Source organism: Antrostomus carolinensis, unplaced genomic scaffold, assembly GCF_000700745.2.
Source record: "Antrostomus carolinensis isolate BGI_N321 unplaced genomic scaffold, ASM70074v2 scaffold31556, whole genome shotgun sequence".
NCBI lineage: Eukaryota > Metazoa > Chordata > Aves > Caprimulgiformes > Caprimulgidae > Antrostomus > Antrostomus carolinensis.
In genome coordinates, this window is record NW_010322232.1 from 5,300 (window position 1) to 30,154 (window position 24,855).

Consider the following 24,855-nt stretch of genomic DNA (forward strand, 5'->3'; position numbering starts at 1 on the left):
CCCTGGAGGTATTTAAAAGATGCATACATGTGGTGCTTAGGGACGTGGTTTAAAGGTGGACTCAGCAGTCTTAGCTTTATGGTTGGACTCGATGATCTTAAAGGTCTTTTCCAACCAAAACGATTCTAGGATTCTATTGCCATTTTTGTTCTCCTGTGTCATCTTTACTGCTTTCCCCTTTTCCCTTTGTATGGAATGACTTAGTGAAATCTATGCTGCGTCCCTAGGCCTTATAACTGTTTTATAAAATCTATCTATATTTCACATGTGAAGTATATAAATCTTGGATATAGTGCCTGATACAATGTCAAAGGAGAATCACCCTCATTGATATCTGTTCAGTCAAGTCTGTAGAATTACAAAAATGATAAATGAAGTCTGCTTTTTTCTAAGACAGGAGAAACCAGTACCCTTTTGTAACTTTTTTATTCTCAAACTTAGATTAAAAGTATCTTTACAGTATACTAGTGGGTGTCAGTGAATTTCAGGACATTCATAATTCTGTGTTTTTCTGTTGTAGGAAAGGGACAAATTCTACTTGACGCGCAGTGTCATATTGGAGTTACTGCAGGCACTCAAGTTAAAGTCACCCTTACCAGACATGAATCTGCTGCTGTTGGTGCAGGTACAGGAGATTCTTATGTAATTCTCATATTGATCCTGTCTTGGCTCAAATTTGGGGTAGAGGCGGGGAGGGACCAAGTCCAGCATGGCTGCAGAAAGTGCCAGCAACGTCAGGGGAAAGTGAGAATATTTTGAATCAAAATCTAGTTACATTTGTAACCATAGGTGCATCTATTTAGACTCCCTCACTAGAATTTAAGAAACTAAACTGAGAATCCACATTTCCTAGGATTATGACGACCTATGCATCATTGCTGATGTATTGAGGATCATACAATATATCTCGAGTTGGAAGAGACCGTAAGGATTGAGTCCATTGAGCTTCATACCATGTCCCAATGGGGCAGCTGCCCCAGCTGCTGCCTTGTCCCGTATTGTAGCCCCATAGCCAGTGAGCAGTTTGTGGGGGAAGGGGTGCTAGCTGATCGCGGGCCAGAACTCAATTTCTGTCTATTCAGGCAGGCAGTAAGCTGTCTCCAGTCTCTGCAGGCCATTCTCTTTTAACATGGAATTTTCCAGGGAAGAATGCATAGACAATATTTCTGTTCCTTTCAGTCTGTGGGTTGCTGAGGTAGGAGTTCAGCTAGCTTTTTCATAGGGAAACTGAAGAAGTAAGATACAAGCTTGTGAAAAATCTTTCTGCTTCCAAAATGCCAAGTGTGGCACTGTTTGGCACCACAAGCCTGTCCTGCAAAAACAGTTTACGGAAGTCCATCAGTTTTAATCACAGGTAGTGGGCTCTGGTTGTTTACAGTGAGCTAGCCATTATATACATTCAGTAACTAAAAATGATAGGGAACCAGTGTAATGGTACTCCATGAGGTTCAAGCAAGATGTGTGTTATGTAGATCATTCATAATGCTCCCAGCATCACAGCTCCATTCACTCATTATGGGATCAAAGCTTCATATAACTTACTATGGGCTCATTTTCTTTTGAGTATTAGTGCATTACTCATAGTAAATAAGTGAGTTGTGAGTTAACAGAGAAATAATACTGACAAGTAAAATTATATAGCAGTTAGATAACTCTGAAAACAACTATTATTCCATCACTGTAAGGGGAAGAAGTTGAGGAAGAATAACATTTTTTTTTTTCTTTTGATGCTGAAGGGTTATTTTTTTTTTAATCCATTTTAATTTAAAAAGCAAAAATTCTTTTTTTTAAGCCCAGACTTCTTTCTTTTGGGTCCCAGCCAAGACCATCAAGTAACTTAACAACCACCAACCTCTTTCCATCTTACGAGTGCAGTGATGCAGCTTGATACCATGTGCGTCGGTGTTTGTTGACTTGAATTGACTTTTCCTATATTATGGAATAAAGCAATTTTTCTGTATTGCTCCAGTCCTATGGCTACCCCAAAGGGTGACTGTCCCACAGTCTAGTCAATCCTGAATTCCTTATTTGAGAATGCAAACATGCCATGTCAGTGGGATTTAACTGATAAACACTTGTCCTTCACATTGAGTCAATTGCCTGGTAGACACAGTAAGCAAAACTCTCTCTTACATTATCTTTATCTCATAAAGGTAAAATGATAATTGCCTGGGTTTTCCTCCTAGCACTCTTCCCATGTGCTGTATTCACTTTGGGATGTATCCATACCTTACACAACAGCACCTGATGTGATATAAATGTATTTTATGATGTCTCTCTTTCAGTGGCTGATGAAGTGATTCATATTTCCTGCTATCCAAAGCAACCAGCTTCTGTTTCTATGCAGTCAATGGTAAAGAATAGGGGTTGTATTCAGACCATCTGCCGTAGATGCCTGTTGGAGGCATGTTGACTACCTCTCCCATTGACTGTGCAAATTGGCAGCCCTTGGTAGTATGTGGTCTGAATCATTCAACAGCCTCTTCAGTTTAAATACCATAGTAACTACTAAGCCCATCTTAAGCAGCATTGTAATTTAAGAAACCTACTAGTAAAAACACATATCTGATTATTTTAATTTCCTTTGGTGTTGTTAACAGAAGAAGGGATTGGTTCACCTCTTTACCACACAAAACCACTACAATATTAATTTAAATTGTATGGTTTTGAATCTATAAAGCTGTAGCAGGGTTAACACAGCACCAAACAGAAATGATTTTAATTTCTAAGACAGTCATGTCCTCATGGATGTGTTAGCCTGTATACAAGATTCTATACAAACAGTGCGCACAGAATACAGAGGTTCAGTCAAAATGTTCAGGACTGCAAAGGAGCTGGGAGCACTTTAATTTAATGCTAGATCAGTTGTGGGCTGACTAATAAAGGAATTCCTAGGAACGTACATTTGACACCCACATTCATCCAGATTACACGGTGCCATCAGTGTCACTGGTGACATCAGTGCTAAGATGAGAGTTAACCTTATCCCACTTTACAAAGAATGAGAATTTTAACCAAATCACCTCAATCATTGCATAGGTGTCCTGGATGATAAAGGGTACAGAAAGTCTGTCTCCTTAATTTGTCTTAGCAAATGAAAGCCATCGTGTACATGCTGCTGTTCCATGGGTTTCCATAGGAACTGCTTCTTCACCCAGCATTTTGTTTCACAGCACTTCTCTCCCGCTCACATTTCACCAGCACACATCTTCAAGATTTCCTTTGACTTCAAATTATATTAGTGTCTCATTAGGATTTGCTTGTTCAGGCGAGCTCTAAGGTTCAGTGTATCATCTGATCTATTTTTTTTAGGTAATTCCTATTTTGGGCCAGACCTTCAGCTAATGTAAATCAGTGTATATCTAGTGATTCCCGTTCGTGTTTCTGTGAAGAGCTGGTCTACTAATTACTGAATGGAAGGATTTTAAATTACATATAAATGTTTATAAGAATATATGTTTTTAAAACTTGATTATGAATGGAGGTATAATATAGATAGATTATGGTATAGCGATAATTCACTACAGTCAGCAGACATTCCCATTTAGACATTACTCTGCGGCTGTATCTCAGCAGACAGTGCTAGTAAGAGGCATGGCAATTATTTGCCCATTTCTCATCTTTTTGCAATGTGGTGGTATTCTTCTTTCCTTTTTTCTTTACATATGGATAACATTAACTGTCTTGCCAGTGACATCTTAATGTGTTACAGTTTTTGTAGAGGGAGACAGCATAAATGACAGAGAATTGTACTAGAAATGTAAGAATTTTTTCATTTTGAGTTTGGTTTCCCCATCCTCTTTTGACTGCATTGCAGCTTTAAGAAGGATGCTTGGAACTGGCAGTCTGATGATGAGAAAGATAAGCTAAACAAGGCCTAATTGTTCATTAGAAACAGAATGGAGTTTGTTAGCTGTTTTTCACATATAAATTAATATCTGTTATTTAACTCAAACTCCTCTGTACAAAAGATCTAGCAACCTTACAGGAGGCCAGTAGAGGTTGCTTTAGCTGCTGCTTCTTATTCTTCTTAAAAGAAAATGTCTGAAATAAATGGCATTTGTCTTTGTCAAGGATTTTTTATTGACTTATATGATGAGTGCTGTACAGTGTCTGTAATAGTGCACTGAACTCACTGTTGGATGCTAAGTGTACTCAGCCAGATTCTTCAGGGAATTATGGTCCTTTTTTTGCAGCTGATGTTAGTACAAGGGAACCCTAATCTACACACAAATGGTTGACTGAGAAATGCTTCACACAGGAAAACAACATACCTGTTGTCCAGTGGAGCCAGCATCAGTGTTGTTCTTTCTGAGATAAGGTGCTTTAGGAGAAAATCTGTCATCTATTTGCATAAGTCCATTAATGGTACCTCTTTTAAAAGAGAAGTGGAGAGTCATGGTTGTTGTTTGAACTAAGACTCAACTTTCTTTACTGGATTGATACAGCCCATGACCCTAAGGCATTCTTTTGCATCCCATGCAATGATTAGACCTGGTGTACAGAAGAGCACCAAGCCATCTTTCAACTGAAGTAGGAATTAGATTCTTGGTGTATTTCCATTTTGCTTATTCTGGTGTAAAATAAATTCTAACGAGAAGAAGAGTCAAATGAAGCCAAGTCTGTGTCTGAGGATACCTAATTAAATTATTAAACTAAATTCAGGTGTGTCTTTCTGGTATTTATCCCAAAGAACAGACTTTTGGCCAAGACATATGTTGAGTAATTTCTAAGCCTTGGTAGGCAGTCTGAGTTCAGATTAAATCTGTCATTGAAAGGTAAAGCTTGTGGAACTGTAAGAGTAAATTCTAGGTCTGTAAAGGATATTTGTAAATACTCTGAAGAAGAGAATCATTGAGAGTACTGCTAACACACATGCATCAGGCAATTGTAAAATATTGTGTAGTCAGTATCTCTCTCAGTTTGTGAAGGTACCACAGTATTCATTTTCAAGAAAGAAAATTAAGGCTTAGACCTTAGTTTGACAGTTCTTTTGTCTGTTCTTTCTTAGAATGTTCCATTGCATCACTATGGACAGAAATTGCTCAAGTGCAAGTACAGTATTAGGACAATAAGTTTTAGTAACAGGCAAATCATCTGCAGGGTGTCACATTCATTATTGAAGCTTGTAATGATTAAATAACAGTGCTAGCAGGTCTAACATATGAATGTTGTGTACACCAGAGATTTTGGGTCAAGGGATTTGGAAATATAAAGGGGGGGGGGGGGGGGAAGGGCAAGAAAAAATAAAAGCATAAGAAAACCAGAGATATTCTATGATACTGGCCTTCTCTCAGAAAGAGCTTGTATTTTTTTAGTATTGTGGCCTGTATTATGCAGAAGTTATACCACACCATACCAGTATGTTCTCAACTTCAAAATTGTTCGTATAATAATCATTGTACAAGTTTAGTGAAAGTGTTGTAATATCACAGTGAAGAACATGGCATACTGCCTTAGCATCTTCTGTTGTGATTTACTCTGTAATTAAAGAGGAACATTTGACATGTGCAAGGAATAGCAAAGATAGATATTTTTGCTCACAAAGAAAATCTGATATATTACTACATATTATTGTATAATATTCTTCAAATTGATCCTGTGCAGCATATATGAGTTAATTAAGCACATTGAAGTCAATTTTTTTTAAAAATTAAAATTAGCTCATTTATAATGGTGAGTTAAACTAGGTTATTTATAAAGAAAGAAAGTTCTAAAGGCAAATTACCATGGATAAAAGCAATAAGAGATCTGAACTGATTTTAATGAAGTAGTGAATAACTTATTAGTGTCTTCAGGTTCTTTCAAAAAGAATTTAAAAATAATTTGTCTTTAATTTCTTCTTAGTTTGTTTGTGCAGATGCTGGAACAAAACTAGCTGAGTCAACAATCTTGCATAAACAGATGATTGCCTCCATGCCTGGAGTAAGTACTGAATCAAACTCCATCTTTTAGGTTTGACTTTTAAAAATATATCTTATTTAGCTCATTTTGGTTCACTTGAACGTTCTTTCCTTTTCATTTCTTCTCTGGGTGGCAAAGTGTATTGCAGGCAGAGGCTGAGATGCTTCTTCCTTTTTATTAATGTTGGAAAATTTCTGAACTTGATATCGCTTCCCATACTCTCACTGATAATCCTGAGTCAGATGACTGACTAGCTGGAGCCTGTGCTCAAAAAGACAATGTGAGGAACATACCAGCTGAATGCCTCAAAACATGGCAGCAGGGAAGTTGCAAGCCATTGCCTCCATTCTGACCAAAGACTGTCTGGTTAAAGAAGGGAGTTAACAGTATTTTTCTAGTAATGTATAAGGTATTAATCTATATCCTGCTGATGAGTGTAGCTAAGTTAGCAGTACCCATAATTGTCTAGGTGCTGAATATGAACACGCGAGGATGTAGCACAATTGACTTGCACTATCATACATCTAATTGAGTACCCGAATGGATGAGGGTTAGCCCAGGTCTACTTCACAAGCTGTTTCCCTATATGTATGTCTGTCAGGTTTAGGGGTGACCTAATTGATCTTTCTTGAATATCTTCTGAAGTGTGTGACTTTTTAATGCAAATCTTTCGCCTTTTCTCCCAACAGAATATTTTAATTTATACTTGGTTTAAATAGATAGACTGACATTGGTGTTACAACGTGTGATAGGGAATTGATCAATTCAGAAGAAATCGTAGAGAATCGAGTTGCTTGCTGCTTGAATGAAACAGAATAGATGGTTGGAGATAAGTCTTTTGCAACAGAGCATTATTATTCAGAGGTCTCAGTGTAGTATCTTTTATAATTCTATTATTCAATATTTTTGAACCCATGGGGAATCCATAGTCCCCATAAACTGGATGGAGGATACGCTGACAGGGCTGCCAGTGACCTTATTTTACTGTTTGTTATTCTGTCAAGGGAACTGACAAGCATAGCATTTGAAGAGCCAGAAGGTGGTATAGTTCAACACTATGTGGATTGATGCTAACAAAGAAAAATGAGAAGTCCCCAGGACAGTTGCTTAAAAATGGAATGCTAGCAGTTTTAAAAATTTCAGCCACTAAAACTCAATTATGGTTTAATAATTTTCTGTTCAAATCTAAATATGGTTCATTTGTGTACTCAGATATGGTAATCAGCTTCTGTGCTACAAAGTGTAGGTAGTTAAATCGAGGTCAAAGAAGAGTAGTTTTCCCCTGTAAACTTTAATGCAATGTTTGCCCTGAGCCTATGACTTTGGGTAAAAAAGGTTTTGGCAATTTCAAAAAGATACCTAATTTGGATATAATTTCATCGTATAGCCTCTGAAGTTAAGCATTGCTTTTACTTGGTCCCTAAGAATGAGGCATCCATTGTTCCCCTTGAATTCAGCTGGCATTATCTTCACCTCAGATTATTGACATAAAACCAGAAGTTTATATCTTCCCTAGTGGGTCAGTTGTCTCACCTTCTCAAAGCTGTTCTCCAGGGTTCTCTGGTCTGTTGGAAGCCTTTATTTAGTCTGGCAGTTTAGTTCTGTTGATGGCTTTGCACACCTTGGGCATGTCTTGTACTAGCTGAAGGCCAGATTCACATTTCTCACTGTATTCTAGGAAAAGGATTATGAAAATTTGTACTATGGGAATACATAAAGCACCACATTGAGTCCTTTTGTTTCCCTTTGAGGTCATTTTTGCTCTGGCACAGGTCGTTTCTTACTGCTTACACCTTTATGGTCCAATTGGAGTACTTAATGAAGGATTTCATGTATCCCATACAGCTCTTGCATCCCATTTTGAAAATTGCAACTAGTTTAAGTGCCATTAGAATGCTGTATGTTGAATGATTTTGCTACAGGAATATCCTAGAAACCTTTGTTAGTTTTAAAAAAAAAGTAATTTCAATGATGTTCATTTTAGTAATGTTTACACATGAAATACATGAAGCCAGTCATTTAAATTGTTTTTCTATCATGATTAATGTGAGCATAAGGGCATCTGTGCCTGTGATTGAATTCTGCTTTCTGGGATTGTAGCTGATTGGTTCCACTTGCACAAATGCTCAGCTGCTTGAAGAACCAATTTGTTAAACTCTCATCGACTTTTTAAGACTTTGATTTTGGGCCACTGTAAATTTCAGGATGACATGACAAGGATATTCTTGAAAGTTTCATCAGTTAATCTTTCATTGCTGTCAGAGATAAGAGTATTTTGTGATGCATGAAGAAGCTACAGTGACTAGGCTATCTTTTTATACTATCATCAGATAAGAGGGCATATTACAGTGAGAAGAAAAACATCAAAGAATGGCTGTTCCTAATTAAAGTAGTTACTCTAACTATAAAGTAAAATAAAGAATGTGAGATGGACAAATTGTGTTCTGGTGAACAAGAAGCAAAGACAAAAACATGAACATATTCCAAACCTTGTACTTTAACATTTCTTTTATGTTCTAGTGTGGAACGGCAGCAATGGAATGCATGAGGCAATATGTCGGGGAAGTGCTGGATTTCATTGCAGATATGCATACGTTAACCAAACTAAAGGTTGGTTCTGGGCATCCATTGACCTAAAGTGTATGTGCTTTTTTAAAAAAATATATTTTCTGTAATTAACTTGCCTGGGAGAAATGATTGGACAGGGTTTTTTCCTTTTTTAAAAAAAAATGTTAGTACTGTTATAGATTAGACACTTTTAAGGGATCAGTAAAAAGGAGCTAATATATTGCTAATTGTCAGTCATAATGCTGTGGAGGGGGCAATATTATTTATTCTATCTAGCATAACGCTATCCCAGTAGGTAGTTTTATCATACCATCTGAAACTGAGTACTAAGTGAGCATGGAGCTGGAGGTGAAACTTCGGTGGTTAAAATCTTTCTTTTTGTAGAGGGAAAACACCTGTCTTGTAGTGGAGCCGTCCAACTGTCACTTCTCAATGCCAGGCAAAGTTAGAGCCTAGTCTTTTGGGCTACATACCGGTACCCTGAACAAGGGTGGATTTCTTTCAGCATGCAAAAGGGAGGCAAAGGTGTGGCTAGGCCTTGATGCTTCTAACTTCTGCAAAACTGCAAGACAAATGAATGGTGTGGGAGTGCAACAGAGAGACCATTCCAGATATGGAGGAGTCTGTGGTGTCAAAGATGCAGCTAGTTCTGAAATCTGGCAGCAGAGTTTTAGTATTTCTACACCAGTAACTTGGTGATCCAACGGGAAGTTTGTCAACTGAAAGAGTTCATTTCATCACTGGGCCCAGACAAGTAGCTGCCAAGCTGCTTTTATGTGAGCTAAAGCTCAGTGAGAGAACCAGTGCTCTCCAGTTTTGGCTAGCACAAATCATACTGCCATTGCTTACGTGCTGTGGCTTTTGTGTATGTGGTCTTGTAGGGAAGTTCTTTGAGCAAGCTTTTGCATTTGTTTCTAACCTCAAGAGCCACTGTGGTTCTACAACACAGAATGCACCCACTAATAAAGGGTATTGGCAGTATGTTTTTCTGAGAAATTAGTATGGTTTTTTTACTGAAAGGGCCCCTCTACTACTGAACCTCTGCTAAAAATGCACTGGAGTGTTTCATGCCAGGAGTTCACACAAACATTCTGTGGCAGGCAAAAGAGAATAAATTGTAACCTGTAGTGAATTTTGATACTGGAGTTTATTTATGAAGTAATGAGATGAGAACTTTTACTCTACTAGTTTATCTGGCACACTTGCTCGCTCGCTCTCCCCTGCCTCATCCACCCCACCTCATGCCCCAAAGGGGACATCTCATTGCAAGTTAATAATACTGACCGCAAAGGAGGAAGGCTCCCAGCAAAACTGAAACTCATGTCTCTTGAAACTCACTGTAACCTTGTTTTACTGGACAAAATAGCTCTTTTGTAACTGGGCCATTTAAAACTAAATCAGAACCAAATGGTCTAAAATTTCATGTTGTTTGGATTCAGCCATGTAATACAAAATCTGAGAACAAGAATAACATAGCAGGAGAGTCAAATATGACTCTAATTGTATGTATTGTAAAGAATAAGCTTTGGCTGACTTTAGAAAATGAAAATTTAACTAGACCAGATGAACTTATTCTGTGGTTCCAACATAGCTGGGAAAATATTGTGAGCACTTCTGAATTTACAAATTGTCAGAACTTTAAACAAATTCACAACTTCTAGATTCATATTCTCGAAAGCTGATGTAATATATTTGCTTACGTTGCTTGGGTTTTATTAACAGAGGTGTTCATAGGAAGTGAGTCCTAAGATTGTCCAGTTGTACAGTTTCTTACTATGAGTATGCATCTCCATCAACAGCATCTGGACTACTAAACTGACACAAAGAATGCTATATTATTTATTTGGCCAGTAACAGTCCTAACAGAAAGAAGTTTAATCTTGGTTTTCAAATTTTGAAATTCCTACTCTCTGTAGAAATTCACTGAACAGAAATAGTTGAAATTGTTTGTTAATTTCCAATGTCTCATTTTCTGTGTCTGAGAACAGTTTCTTTGAAAGAGGTTAATTATTTTCAGTCCTACCTATTAGCAACTACTGCATTATAAAGAAGCTTTGAATGTTAATTCTCAAGATAATCACAATCCAGTTCATTTTTCCTGTTCAGTTTGTTAATTTTTTCCCTTTGGGATAACACTCTAATTGGTAAAGCTCAGCAAGGTTTTATTTAGAAAATTCCACCATTTTTTAAGAAGTACAATGTATCTGCCTGCATACCTGTCTATCCTTTTTACCTGGCTATATAACAAATTCATTAGATAATCATGCTGGTATCATATTTTTTTTTCTCTTTAAAGAGACTTCAAGTAAATGATCTTTAAGAGTGTAAGTTGTTGGGGTCAGATACTTAACTATTGTAAAATATTACTGGCTCACTGATTTTTATCCTGTTGTAATAATTTAATAACTGATGACCTGTATTTTCTTGTGCAAAGCATATGGCTCTCCTTTAAACAAGCAAATGCACTCAGCATGTGTTCTGTTAGTCTAGTAACAGAAGGTAATGCAAAGTTAGCTTCATTAGAAATATAGGAGTAGCTCAAGAAGCACCAATGAAACATTCCTTAGAGTTGACAAAGTAGGATAATAAATTATCTTTCCAGGAATAAATATTTGCATGTTTCTTGGCAAAAGGCTTAGCTATTTTATTTCCAGGGCTTAAAGGCATTTGTAGCAGCTGAATAGTGTGACATAGTCATATCACTTATGAACGAGTAATGGCTTATATCTGTACACATAAATGGAATATTGCACAGGGAAGGCGTTTCCTGCCCAGATGCTACCTTGTTAAATGGTTAGATTCTTTCGTCTTCACTTAAGCTGTCTGGATGTGCAACCATTAGTTTGTACTCAGAAAGGTGCCTATACATTTTGCACTATTCATATTTTGTGTGGGCTCTTGGAAATGTGGCCCTCCATGGAAAGAGCTGCATCATAAAGCTGTTACTAATATAGGGACTGGATAGTTTTTAAAATCTGTTTCTGCATTTTGTTCTGTAGTTTTGTAGACACAGTTAGAGACCCTGAGGAACTGAAGGGAAATGAAATACAATATGCTGTTGTTTGGAAAAACTTAGTTCAAGTAAAGTACTCTTTGGGTAGGAAATCAGATCTTTGTCTTGCAGAGTCACATGAAGACCTGTTCTCAGCCACTGCACGAAGACACATTTGGTGGACATCTGAAAGTGGGTTTAGCTCAGATTGCTGCTATGGAAATCACACGGGGAAACCACAGAGACAACAAAGCTGTGATCCGATATTTGCCTTGGCTGTACCATCCTCCTTCTGCAATGCAACAAGGGTGAGAATGCTTTTCCACAGGAAGAGGAATACTAAGTTAGAAATCTTCACAAAATTCTGTGTTTATTGCCAGATTTCATAGATAAGACCCATAGTAGGGAATAGTGGCTATGGGACATTGAAACAGCTGGTCAGCAGCTCCCTGGTGTTTATTTAACTGAGGAGTTCATCAATGCAATATTTAACTTACATGCCAAAGGGACAGTGGAGCTAACTCCATTGGCTTGCCTGGAGTTCCCCTGGCGATTAACTTGGTTCTCGATCTAGATACAGACAATGGAAAACACACAGGTACTTGGTCAGTCCTAGAATTATAAAAAATATGTTGGAAATTATAGAGAATACAATGGGAAATGTCCTGTGAAATTATGGAGTACAAATGAGTGGTAGCTGTAAGCATAAGCCTATTCAAGTGATGATATAAATACTAACTTTGTCTGGTTAAAGTTAAATGAGAGAAATCCTGCTCATCAAGACATGTTTTTTTATCCCTTTTCACTGTGAGAAATTCTAGTCTGTGGTGTTTTATCTTTGAAAGAAGATAAAAGAAGGGAGATAGTGGCCATTGTTTTACAGTGACAACGAACAAGGTGTTTTGAGTGTAGACCATTGGACTGTGTTTCAAAAAAACCTGTATTCTTGTCCCAGCTTTGTCCCAAACTTCCTGCCCCAGGATTCTGGGGACTGAGCTGCTTAGGCTCCAGTCCTGGAGATACGTTTGCTTGTACTTTCATGGAGACCATATCTAGTTTTGTAAATATGGAGTTGTTATCTCCTTGTGCTTTAGTTTCTTACATGTAAAAAGAGGATTATGTGTTCTGAGTTGAAGGTAGTGAATTCCCTTAAGACCTTGTAGGTGCTTGAGGAAGAGCATAATACCAGAGTCTATAAAAAAAAAAAATGGAATGCCTCTTTGGTGCTGAGTCCTTGACAATGACATCAAATTAAAAATAAAAACCAGTAGTGAGAGTCGCCTAGTAAGTAGTGATTTATTGATTGAAAAACAATTATTTTTTCCCTGTGCCTGTGAATTCAAATGAGTATATAATATGAAGTTGATAGCGGCAAGGGGACAGACAAGGTGACACCAGAAAAGTGTTACTCTTTTTAGACATTGCACTAGGTCATAGATGAATACTTAAGCATCATAAAAAAGCCCTCAAAAGCATGCAGTCCAAATGTCCAAGGAGAGGCTAAGGAAAAAAAGACATTAACTCAATTTTATCAATGCAGAAGTGGAACACAGGGGAAGGGAAGTCAGGCATGGTGTCTGGGAGCTCGCTGTGGAATGCTGAATCTCCTGCCATCACCATGTCAGCTATGTGCTGTCCAGAGGAGGTGGGAGGAGCGCTTCCACTTGGGCAACTCTTCCTACCTGATAATTTCTGTGTGAAAAATCACTGTGTATGGAACCAGTGAATCTGTGAATGTTTTATCCTTTTATAGAGACCATTTCTTAGACCCACCATATATGTTCTGTTGGGCTTGTTAATGGTATGTCAAGTCCACTAAGCACTGTGTGGTTCTCATCTTCCCATAAGCTCTACCCATGATCTGTGCATCCAGCACACTGAGACTACATCTGCAGAGTGTGCAAAAGGAGACTCCATGTTTTGGGGAAAACCAGAAAACTTAGCAGCATTGTAAAATTCACTCTTTCTTGACAGGCCCAAAGAGTTCATAGAATGTGTGTCACACATTCGTTTGCTGTCGTGGCTACTCCTGGGGTCTCTGACACACAATGTTGTCTGTCCAAATTCTCCATCATCTTGCATGCCTATTCCACTGGATGCGGGTTCACAAATTGCTGACCACCTTATTGTTATTCTGATTGGGTTTCCAGAGCAATCAAAGGTAAGGGATTCTGTGTTTTAAATGGACGTGTGTTATAATATTTGCCTTATTATTGCAAAAACTTTTAATTTCTTCCTAAGAAAAAAAGAGGGGTAAAACCTTACTAAAACCTGAGATCTAGTGAAAGAAAGCTCTGTAGTTTTTCTTTCATAGCTGCCTCTTCACGCATAGAAAACTGGTCATGAAATCAATACAATTAAGGTTTGAGATTTAACTATTTTAAAATACCTCAGCACAGGAGTGAGGAAGGAAAAACTGAATTCCAAATTGAAGCTTTAGCAATGGCCATCTCTGTAGCAAATGTCTAGAAAGTTATTTATTCTAGTTGTATAGTAGAATTGGATAACCTATAAATAATGTGATCAAATTTAGTTACAAACAATGACAGTTCAGGCACAACTTGTGCAGAGCACCTTCAGAAAAAAAAGTTATTGCAAATCATAAGCCATTTGTGACAGTAGTTTAAGACAGATATAGCAGCACTCTCTGACACCAACTTGGTTTTTATTAGCAACAGAAGCAGAATGATCACACATTTATCTTGTATGTAAAATCCCCTTTCTTTCCCTGCACCCAGCCAAGACACTGGTGCTTCCCATTCATTTCTTTGTCCTTTTTTTGCTCTTTCAAATACTTCTTTTCAGTTACCAAGCAACCATTGCAACGTTTGATGCAGTCATACTGCCACAGAGCATGAATCACTGTTGCACTTGCAAACTGAGAAAACATCTCTGACCAGAAGTGTCTTTCTTGAAATGAAGTAGTTAATGTCCAGCACTCCTAGAAGCTCAGACACTGTGATATATAACACATATTAGCAAAGAGCCATGCTTGACTCTGCAAAATGAATTCTCTGTTAGCTTTCCAAAACTTACTTTCATTGACTGTGAGCAGTTCTGTCCCAGTGTCCTAGGACACCCAGCAAGGTAGAAATGGACAACAGATTAACAGAACAGATGTAAGATGGTTTATTTTGTATGATAGCCTTCCTTTCAGGTGATCAGAATCTGAGTGACTTATTCCAGCAGCATTTTTGAAATGGAATTATAGATGCCAAAGCCTCCAGGCCTTCCACAGATTGCAGTGGAGTTTTCCATCCGTAAAGCCTCAGGACTCGTCCCAAGTAGCTGTTCTGCAAAACTAACCTTTTTAAAGCGACTGACCTTAATGCCATACACTAAGATTGCATGGGAGTGTGTGTTTGCAAATGCAGTTTTTAGTCTGTAAATATAAAACCAGTTTTTAAACATGGAGAAGATGTTATCAAGTGTACTTGACTTACTAGTTCCTAGGGGAAGGGAAAAGTGGGAAAGTGAGGGGCAAGACTGCACACTGGGATGCATGACAGAGGAGTGCTTTGATGAAAGCCTCTGCACTTTGTGCCAGTACACTTATTTCAATAAACTTTTTCCTCTATTTTCTGTTTCTACAGACATCTGTTCTGCATATGTGTTCCCTCTTCCATGCATTTATATTTGCTCAGCTCTGGACAGTGTATTGTGAACAAACAGCAGTAGCTCCAACAGTCCAGAATCAGAACGAATTTAGCTTTACAGCAATCCTTACAGCCCTGGAGTTCTGGAGCCGAGTGACACCTAGCATTCTACAGCTGATGGCACATAACAAAGTGGTGAGTCAGGTGCTGTGTACAGATCTACTACAGATTAACCCTGGAGGGCTTGGCTTTGTTTCAGTGTTCCAGTGGCATGCATCAAACTACGAATAGTAAAGCAACTTTGATGCTTTTGAGAAGTTAAAAGGAAAGCTAATTAGTAGTGGTGTAACCTTGCAGTGCATCTGAAACAGGATCTAGCCAAGATCTGCCTGAAACAGAGTCAAGAGCTGTAGTTGCTCCTTGTTGGATTATGGGCTCCCTGCATCAGGTCTCATTTTATATATCTTCCAGCTCTTCACAGTGGTCCTATTGTTTCATCTGACTCTGCCTTACAGGAGCAACTAAGTATTTTAGGTTAATTCTGTGAATATCCACTTCAGTATTTTTTACCATGTGATAGTGAAAAAATACACAAATGCTGACACTTGACTACTTGTAACCCATTGGTTACTCATAAAAAATAAGCTGCATAAATATCTCTGGAAATATTTTTGAGTAATGAATGACTTGAAGGAGGTATCTCTAGAGATAAGGTTTGAAAGAGAAATGTTCACTTTGTCCAGAAATCGTCCGGACCATTTTTTTTTAAGTAACTTTTAAGCTTTTATTTATCTCAACTACTCACTGCTGTTGGAGCAACTTTGTACATTAAGAACCCAGAGGGGTTCCAGCAGCCTTCTCATTGGTGCTGCTTTTGCTTCCTATTGACTAAGGATTCTCTCTGCGTGCAGGCTTAGCGTTGAGAGCTTGTTTCTGATGTTCAAGATATATTGTGGGTTATGACTTCTCAGAAAGTGTCATGACTTGTCAAAACTTTTTAACTTTAACTGGGATGATAACTAGTATATGTGTCTAGATAGACAGAGAGAGAGAGTTGGGGCTGTTAGACAGCCCTGCCTGATAGACAGGCTGAGAGAGTTGGGGCTGTTCAACCTGGAAAAGAGAAGGCTCCAGTCAGATCTTATAGTGACCTTCCAATACCTGAAGGGGGCCTACAAGAAAGCTGGGGAGGGACTTTTCATAAGGGCTACTAATGACAAAACAAGGGGAAATGGCTTTAAGCTGAAAGAGGGGAGGTTTAGATTAGATATTAGGAAGAAGGTTTTCACTGTGAGGGTGGTCAGACACTGGAACAGGTTGCCCAAGGAAGTTGTTGATGTCCCCTCCCTGGAAGTGTTCAAGGCCAGGCTGGATGAGGCTTTGAGCATCCTGGTCTAGTGGAAGGTGTCCCTGCTGATGGCAGGGGGGTTGGAACTAGATGATCTTTAAGGTCCCTTCCAGCCCAAACCATTCTATGATTCTATGATTCTATGGAGAACTTGAGAAAAGCTTTTAGTGAGAAAGATTCTTCATATGTGAGATTTTCATTCTTTGATTGTTTGGGTTTTTTTCTTTTTAAAATGGAAACCTTCTATCTATATGGAAATTATTTTAGGTAAAATTCCCCTTTCCCTGTGGGAAACATCTTCAACCCCGGGCAGGTATGGATCTTTGTCCTTTCAACTGTAATTGAAGTTGAATGCACTTAAATGTCTTTGAACCAGTTATTATTCCCTTGTGTCTTGTCCATATCAGGCAAGGTCCACCTAAAGCTGTCTTTAAATGATATTTTAGCTTCCGACATCTAGTGAGATCTCTGTGGCTGACAAGCCCCTGTGGGGAATAGTAGTTCATGAAGCTCCATTTGAATGAATGGGAAAAGTGCATAACACATCTACAGACACAAAAGCTTCTTGTCCAGCCTTAGGACAAGATTATGCCCTGGGAGGCCCAAGTTCCAATTCTTATTCTGAAAGTACCTAATTATGTGGCTTTGGTGCAAGTTATTAGACTCTCTGCCTCAGCTATTGCTCTGTGAAATGCAGATAATAATACTTGCCCATCTCACAAGGGTGTTGTGAGGTTAATTAGTTAGTGTTCGTAAAGCGCTTTGAAGATGAAAAGCACTATATAAAAGCTAAGTTTATTATTATTGAGGGGAATTTACACATAGTTCAGACAGGCACTGTAAATACTCGCTGCTGGCTCAGGTTGTTTGTCTTGTACCTATGAATTTACACAATATAAAACATAAAATGCTGTCTACAACCAAATAACTGCTATTTGCATCTGTCATAATTCATGGTACAAAATTATGGACTAGCTGCCAGTTCAGAACAATAAATTGTCTTTTGATGGGTGAAAAAAGAGGTGGTTTTTTGGGGTATGTTAATTTTCAAAGATTCAGTAAATAAAAATATCAATTTCTGACACTGATTGATGAGAACTACACAGAAAAAGCATGTAAAAGGATTTATGATGTCTGAAAAGAACAAAGATGAAGGCAACTTGTTTTGATGTGTGATATGAATTAGAATACATCAAGCATTTTGAAATATGTAACAGATAGGTGTTGCTGCATCAGGGGAAAACTAAATAAAGAGAAATGTCTCTTATGTGCTCATGTAATATTTAATCTTATGTGTCAGTGATTAAGAAATGCACATCTAATGATTCAGTATAACTGCCAAGCCAATACAGGAAGATTCTATTTAGAGACTGTTGGCTTAGCTTACAACACTTATACTGAACACTAATTTGTTTTTGTTTGATTGTGTTTTTTTCAAGATGGTGGAAATGGTATGCCTGCATGTGATTAGTTTAATGGAGGCTTTACAGGAGTGCAACTCTACTATCTTTGTAAAGGTAGGCATATCACACCATGAATATTTAGTTAAGGATGTTGCCTGTCTACTGTGATTTGTAGATGTAGTGTCCTCTGCTTCCCCTCCCACTCAAAAAAAGAAAGTGGAAGAAGCTGAGCTTGAATGCTAATGCAGAAATAAAACCTAGTAGAGCATAACAAAAAATAAAATCTCTGGTAAGAAGTAAGACCAGACCATAATCTCAGATACAAGTTTTCCATGGTTTTTTTTTTTTTTAAATGAACTTATGATCTGCTTTCTCTTTCCATTGTTGCAATGGTCTTATTCCTCTAATAGACTCAACTGGTGTCACTAACTTTGAGGACCCCTAGGTACTGTCTGAATTTTCAGCCATTCTGTAGCTTTTAATCATCATAGATCCTTTGCAGGTCACCTCATTGTTTTGATCCTCACGTTCTTTTAGGCTGAAAACAAAAACTTTGTGCCACAGTGGTTTTATTGTTATTATATACCTACGGGTCTGACCTAGTCAAATATTATTTGATAGTGAATCTTCTCCCACTAGGATGTGAAACAGGGTGTTGTTTGGTTAGAGAATCAAATCCTGCATGCTCCATTCATGTAAAATTATTTTTTTGGAAATCGGTGGTCAGTCTCCTATGGTTTGCAGCATTTTCAGAACAGATTCCCAAAGGACTGAGGTAGTAAGTCGATTTTCCTAGCCTTTTTTACATGTTTTCCCATTGCATTATTCTGAAAGTAGTTTTCACATAAAATATCAACAAGTCAAGTACTTAAACACATTCTGGATCTAACGGAAGTATGTTGGTTTATATGTTCTGTTGCCATAAAGGAAACTTCTGGTTGTTGTCTTACTCCAGTCTTTTATGGTCAAGCAGGATTTGAAAATAAAGTAGCTAAAATTGATGGTCTTGATGTCAACTGGCATGAAAGTATTCACGCTTATTGTGAAAATATGGATTTATAGTCAGTAATGACTTGATTCACTACAGAAACTCTGTCACTATGGGGTCTTGAAGTGATCATGGCTGTCCCTGGAAGACATATGAGCTTCTTTTTCAGCCAGTCCAGGTTGTCCAGAATTTGACAAGGATGAAGAATGGCTTTAAAGCTGTGAAAAGAGAGGCCTTTAGGGCCAAATGAACACTTTCAGGGGTTTATATTTGAGAGTATATCTCAATAATATGCTAAATCAGGTTAAAAGGACATTGATGTTACTACAAAATTAAGCTTATAAACCTGTGAAATTCAGAGTTAAGGTGCTAAGTTTTCTTTCGTGTTCAGTGGATGGGAGATGGAAGAGAAGAATCAGGGTGACTAAATCCCTTTTACTTAGTCCTGAAGTGAAATCATGCAGGAACAATATACATACATAATATAATAGTGTTATAGAATTTGTAGCCCAGGTTACTAATAGTTATTTTCCAAAACTAACTAACAGTAAAAATATTTATTGTAGATCTGAAAAGCAAGTGTCACAATTTGGGGAAAGACTTACTGTATGTTTTAAATCCTTCAAAGAGGCCAAAGTGTAAAGCCTATTCACACAGGAACCAGAAAGTCAGTGGCATCTCTGTAATTTAAAAAAAGATCAACTTTTATACTCTCTTCTTAAGTGGCTGTGAAGATGATCTGCAATTTGTTACTCCTGCTTTAGAAGTCTACAAGGAGTTGACTGGGCAGTTTTTTGGTAGCTTGTTTTATTCTAGATAATCTTTTATTGCCCTGCCTTTGATAATGTAACAATTTTGTATTGTGCTTTAAAGCTTCTTTTTAAAAAAAAAAAAAAAAAATTTAGATGTAAACCTTTCAAATGAAGTTTAGTTTTCACTGAAGGATAGGACATAATGTAGTGAGAGAGATTTTTTTTTTAAACAGAACATACTTAACTCTCTTTTGGAGATTGATTCAGCAAAATTAATAATTCCCAATGATTTCCTCCTGGAACTGAGCATAGTAGCACTGATAAATCCTGACCATTTATCATTCATATAATTATATTTACTGCAGTGTATTTTATTCCACCTAAGGAATCAGGTGCTGCAAAAACTTAATTTGTTAATGAAGTCATTGCATGATTCAACACACTCGTATTTTAATGCACCACAAGGAGAAGGTGGTGTATGTCACGTGATGCCAGGCGGTTCATGGGATAGGTATCTTAGGTGGCCATGACAAGCGAGAGGAAAATGTCTGAACACAAGAGAGAAAGAGAAGACGTAGCTTTCCTTTCAGCTTTCCTTCACTGAAAGAAGAGCTTTCTTTATGCCTGAGATAAGCACTCCTTCATCTCCTCCTTGTGTTGGTGCTGTGAGGTTTCCTCCTCCTGGTACTGTGTTGACCTTTGCTATTAAATTAAACTCGCACTGATAGCATTGAGACATGTCTTGATTGCCCCCTATAGTCTTTGAGCCATTCCCTGTATTCTCAGAGGATTTTTTTTGGATTTGATGTTAGACTATCTTTACCAGTCTGGTGAGGAAAACAGTTTCTTTCCTGTGAAAACATTTCAACCATTATGTATTTATTTTTCTTTCTAAGTCGGAGTGAGTGAGATAGATATATATCTATATATACACATTTATGCAGATGCACACATACCTACATATATATTTAGTTCATCATATTTCCCTTTGATGGGAAGCATTCTGCTTTAGGAGGGCTGAAATGAAAGTGTTCAGCTTTCCTCCTGTTTTTCTATGTCAAAGGAACTGTGAGACTGGCCATCCCAGGACAGCCATTGATGATGGAGACCAGCTCCTTGCTGATCACAGTGCTCTGTCTGACCATCAGATGTATGTCTGAGGAATTTGGGAGCCTACAGTAGTGAAGGGAGCTGCTCAGCAAACCATAACAGCTTTTCCAGAGAACCAGAGGTTTTAGGCAGCTCCAACAGCTGCTGGGTAGACTTTTAGAGAACTCGACAGGCAGCAGAGTTGGGAAGCCAGAAAAGCACAGTGACCAACCTGTTCTCCAGCCTGGTTTCCATCAAAACTTGCACTGCATTCAACATAATTCTGTTGAAAATACAAACTCCAAAAAATTGACAGTGTCTGACAGCAGTCTGTTCTTCCAGCTGTTCTTTCTAACTGACTTTGTGTTCCTCCTTTCTGAAGAAAAGGCTGGCTAGGGATTAGGTAATAAAACTCAAATGCTTCAATAAAAATGTCTTCTCGTCTCATTTATCTAACTGGCAACTGTAGGAGTGGAGGGTTGGCTTGTTTTTGCCTGCAGCAGAATGTTTAATTTCCCTAAATGTGTCCAGACCCTGGAAGACAGCAGTGATGCTGGAGGACAGTGATCTGTATTTAACTGTAGACCTCTACAGCATAGGTATCATTATGAGCTAGTTTCTGTGAATGCCCTTTACAGTCAGCAGAGGTAAACAGGTGTTTCTGGACATGATTCGTCCTGATCTGTTTTAGATACCTGCTTTGGGACAAGATGAACTGGATGCAAGACGTGCTTGATTCTTTCAGCTGAGTGTAAAAGATGTCCAGTGAATTGGTTCAGATGCAGAGGGTACCCTGAGTTTTCTGCCTAGCTTCCCTCCTTGCTTGACATACTTTTGACACGAGTCCTGTCACCACTGCCTGGCTCCACAGGAGCTTCATTAATGCTGGATGAAATTTCCAGTGACATTTTGTTGATGACAGTGTGGCATGGAGCATGGCTTCTCAGTATGTTTACCTGTTCCCTCCTCTCCAAAAAACACATCAGGACTTGCTGTCACTGGATCTTATTAAGCACGTAGTTAGTGTGAGAGCCCACAGAAGGATGTACAGAACTCGCACATCTGCTGCATCTGGCTGCATTCCAGCTCTTTTGGCATTCATCTATCTGTAAATGCTGAGGTTTGAATATGGTTCTTTATGTGGTAGACTAAGTAATCAGTCCTGACAGAGCTGCATATGATTCTCCTGCAAAACAGCACTGAAACTGAAACAATTATCATTCCTTGCACAAGAGAAACAGCACTTTATCTAATGTTGTCAATAGTGATTAGGTTTAACTTGCAGCTCCCAGTAGCGTAATTGGCAAATTGCAAATTTTAATGCCATTTGGAGGAACATTTTAAAAGAATAACCTCAGTGGTTAAATTAATATTGGAGAACATGAATACTCTTGCTAGAAATGCCTCTCTGTCTTCCATAAGCTTGTTGGGTTATAGTCATTCAGAAATAAAAGTTCTCTGATGAGACTGAAATACTGAATATCAATCCAATCATGGGTGACAGATTTACAGACCTCCTTGCCTTGTCATTCTGGATAGTTAAGAGTTTTCACCTGTGCTCCTAGGCCTACAGGTCACATTCTGCAGTCAAGGACTGATGTGACTAGTGGCTTATAAAATGCTGGTTACCTTTTAAATATCTGGCCTATTATTAGGAACTTCTGCTGCATGTTTTTTCAGTTCTCGATGTATACCTTGCCATGCAGAATATTTACTGTATTTATTCCACATACAGAAACACCCTCAAGAAAAATAAGAAGTTATTTCCTTTAACAAGTTTTTATTCTGTACTCTCATCATTGCCTTAAACAGGATAGCAGTAATTGCTATTGGTGATTCATCAAGCTACAAAGAAGGGAAGCTGGCTTCTTTACCTCTAAGAGTTACTTGCCCCAAAACATATGCATCATTTAAAAATAACCACATTTTCAGATCTGTGGTTGAGGCTATGTCCATTCAGACAGCTAAATGTGTTAGATATGCCCCTCTCTGTCTCATGTAGTAACTGGAGCATATTTACAGTTCCTTGTATAATAACAAATTATACCATTCTTCTTACAGCTCATACCAATGTGGTTGCCAATGATACAGTCAAATCTAAAGGTAAGTTGTTTCTAGTACCTTATCCTTTTATTCTTAGCTTTATACATTTCTGTAAATTCTGGAAATAAGATCACTAGATGTAGGGTCCAAACTCCTGAAAATAGATAATTGTAGCATATCCAGATGCGCTGAATGGCTCAGCACTGAAGGTCTCAGGTGTGAGCGTACATATAGAGCATCATCAGGTAAGATACTTGTCCTGTAATCAGTACTGCTCTCCCTTCTTCAACACTTTCCTCTAACCAGGTTCTGCAGCAGGGCCTTTCCGCCCTGTTTACTGAGATTGCTTGTTCCCTGTGCTGTGGTTTGCTTGATGTCTTAGGCTTGAGGGTCCCCTGACAGATCAGGATTGGGACTTGACTCAGGAGATGGATTTTGGTTCTACAGCAGATATTGTGGGCCTGATCGATTGGGTAAAACTGTGCCAGCTGTCCCTGTTTGTAAGAGAGAGCAAGGTGGATCAGTGCGGTTTGATGAGAATAAAAGTGTTGGAGTTGGTCTTAGTATGGAGCTGTTTCTGTAAGCACATTTGTCTTTCATGGCATCACTACAGTGCAGGATGTGGAAGAAAGAAATGTGATATTGGAGCAGTGGAGGAAACTGGCCAAAACCCAGCACCTTTTGTAGTGCTGTATTAATGTATGTGTTCAAGGAAAGAAACTGAATGTTTTGCGTTATTTCAACAGCATTTATCTGCTGGACTCCAGCTACGACTCCAAGCCATCCAAAGCAATGTCAACCATCACAGCCTAAGGATGTTACAAGGGCCAGGACAAATGAGCAATAGCTCATCTGTGCTCCGCAAGTGGCTACAGTGTACCCAATTTAAAATGGCTCAAGTGGAAATTCAGTCATCAGAAGCTGCATCTCAATTTTATCCTTTATGATTCATGTAATTTGTTCCAAATGTTCATTTTTAGCCTAACAATAACAAGGTTAGAGCTGTAAAAGACCTTTTGTACAAATCAGTATACAGAGTATTTGCTGTATCTATACTTTTTAGCCTAGGACAGATTGTGGAAAAGCTGACAGTGGGTGAAGCTAAGAGCCTGATCCTGCCAGCCTTTAATTACGCTTACTCAGGATCAACAGGTTCTCGAGTCTGCATTCATGAACATGTGTTTGCAGGATTGGACTAAAATCTATGACATTGTACATATCTCTTTGATCATTGAAGTATCTTGTTCTTAAATGTTTCTTTACATTATTTTTGAGGCTAAGACAAAAATAACTTTTCTTTAACTTCTAGTTTTTTTAAAAATAGAATTGTGGGTATTCACAAACATATGGAAGTGCTATGTTGCTATTTTTTGATGATAACAAAAGAAAACGGGTTTTAGGAGTTTATAGGAGCTTTTGGGGGCGGTGGTGCTTTTGTTTTTGGTTTTTGGTTTTAGATTCACAGCTGGCAATGCAATAAAACCTGTCACTATAAAACAGTGATGTTCTAATGAGGCTTTTTGTCATTATCTTCTGTGAAAACAGCAGCTCGTAAGGAGAGTTATTATAAAGTGCACTTAGAAATTAGATTGTTAAACTGTGCCAATTCATCTGTCTTTTCCTTCAGTACTGTTTTCCAAAGCTGACAAGTCTGATTTATTATTTTTTGAAATACTGCTTTTACTTCATTGATTCTGCACTGCTCTTATTTGTAGGTTTCATAGAAGCCTCTTTAATTTTGTGACTACTGTGTTGTATTCTTCTGTCAATACTTGTATACAGTGCAAATAAAAATTGATATCCCAGACGTACTCTTATTGATATTTACAGAAATTATGTTGCAGACTTCAAGAGGAGCATGATTGGACCTGAACATTTGCATACTGTTGTATTAAACATGATGTTGAATAACAGATGGATTTTAATATCATTAAGGGACTCAGTCAAAGCCCATTGGAATCTAAGGAGACTCAATTAGTTGAGTGGATTTTACATAAAATCTTGAGAGCAGCATGATTTACCACCTCTTGTAATTAATACTTAAATCTGTGCAATCATAGTTATGTTTTCTGTATTTATTCCTGTAATGCACTGATTAGAAGAATAACAAACACACATTTAAGATGTGTATTAGAATGCTGTTAAGTTCCTAGTCTTTATTACCACTCTCAG

General features: G+C 38.0%; 1 protein-coding gene across 1 annotated transcript; it reads left to right on the forward strand.

The window, feature by feature from the left end:
- Positions 1-524: 524 nt before the first annotated feature.
- LOC104526629 (protein unc-79 homolog) lies at positions 525-24,557 on the forward strand. The gene is made up of 9 exons (XM_010170151.2): positions 525-625; positions 5,848-5,925; positions 8,425-8,514; positions 11,597-11,772; positions 13,439-13,625; positions 15,058-15,255; positions 17,848-17,925; positions 22,702-22,743; positions 23,430-24,557. The coding sequence occupies exons 1-9, from the start codon at positions 602-604 to the stop codon at positions 23,628-23,630; spliced, it is 1,074 nt and encodes a 357-aa protein (XP_010168453.1). The 5' UTR covers positions 525-601; the 3' UTR covers positions 23,631-24,557.
- The last annotated feature ends 298 nt before the right edge of the window (positions 24,558-24,855 follow it).

Coding starts and splice junctions, on each gene's coding strand:
- LOC104526629 (XM_010170151.2), top strand. CDS start 602: ATGAATCTGCTGCTGTTGGTGCAG. Junction 8,515..11,596: donor ATACGTTAACCAAACTAAAG/GTTGGTTCTGGG, acceptor TTTGTCTTGCAG/AGTCACATGAAGACCTGTTC. Junction 22,744..23,429: donor TGATACAGTCAAATCTAAAG/GTAAGTTGTTTC, acceptor TTATTTCAACAG/CATTTATCTGCTGGACTCCA.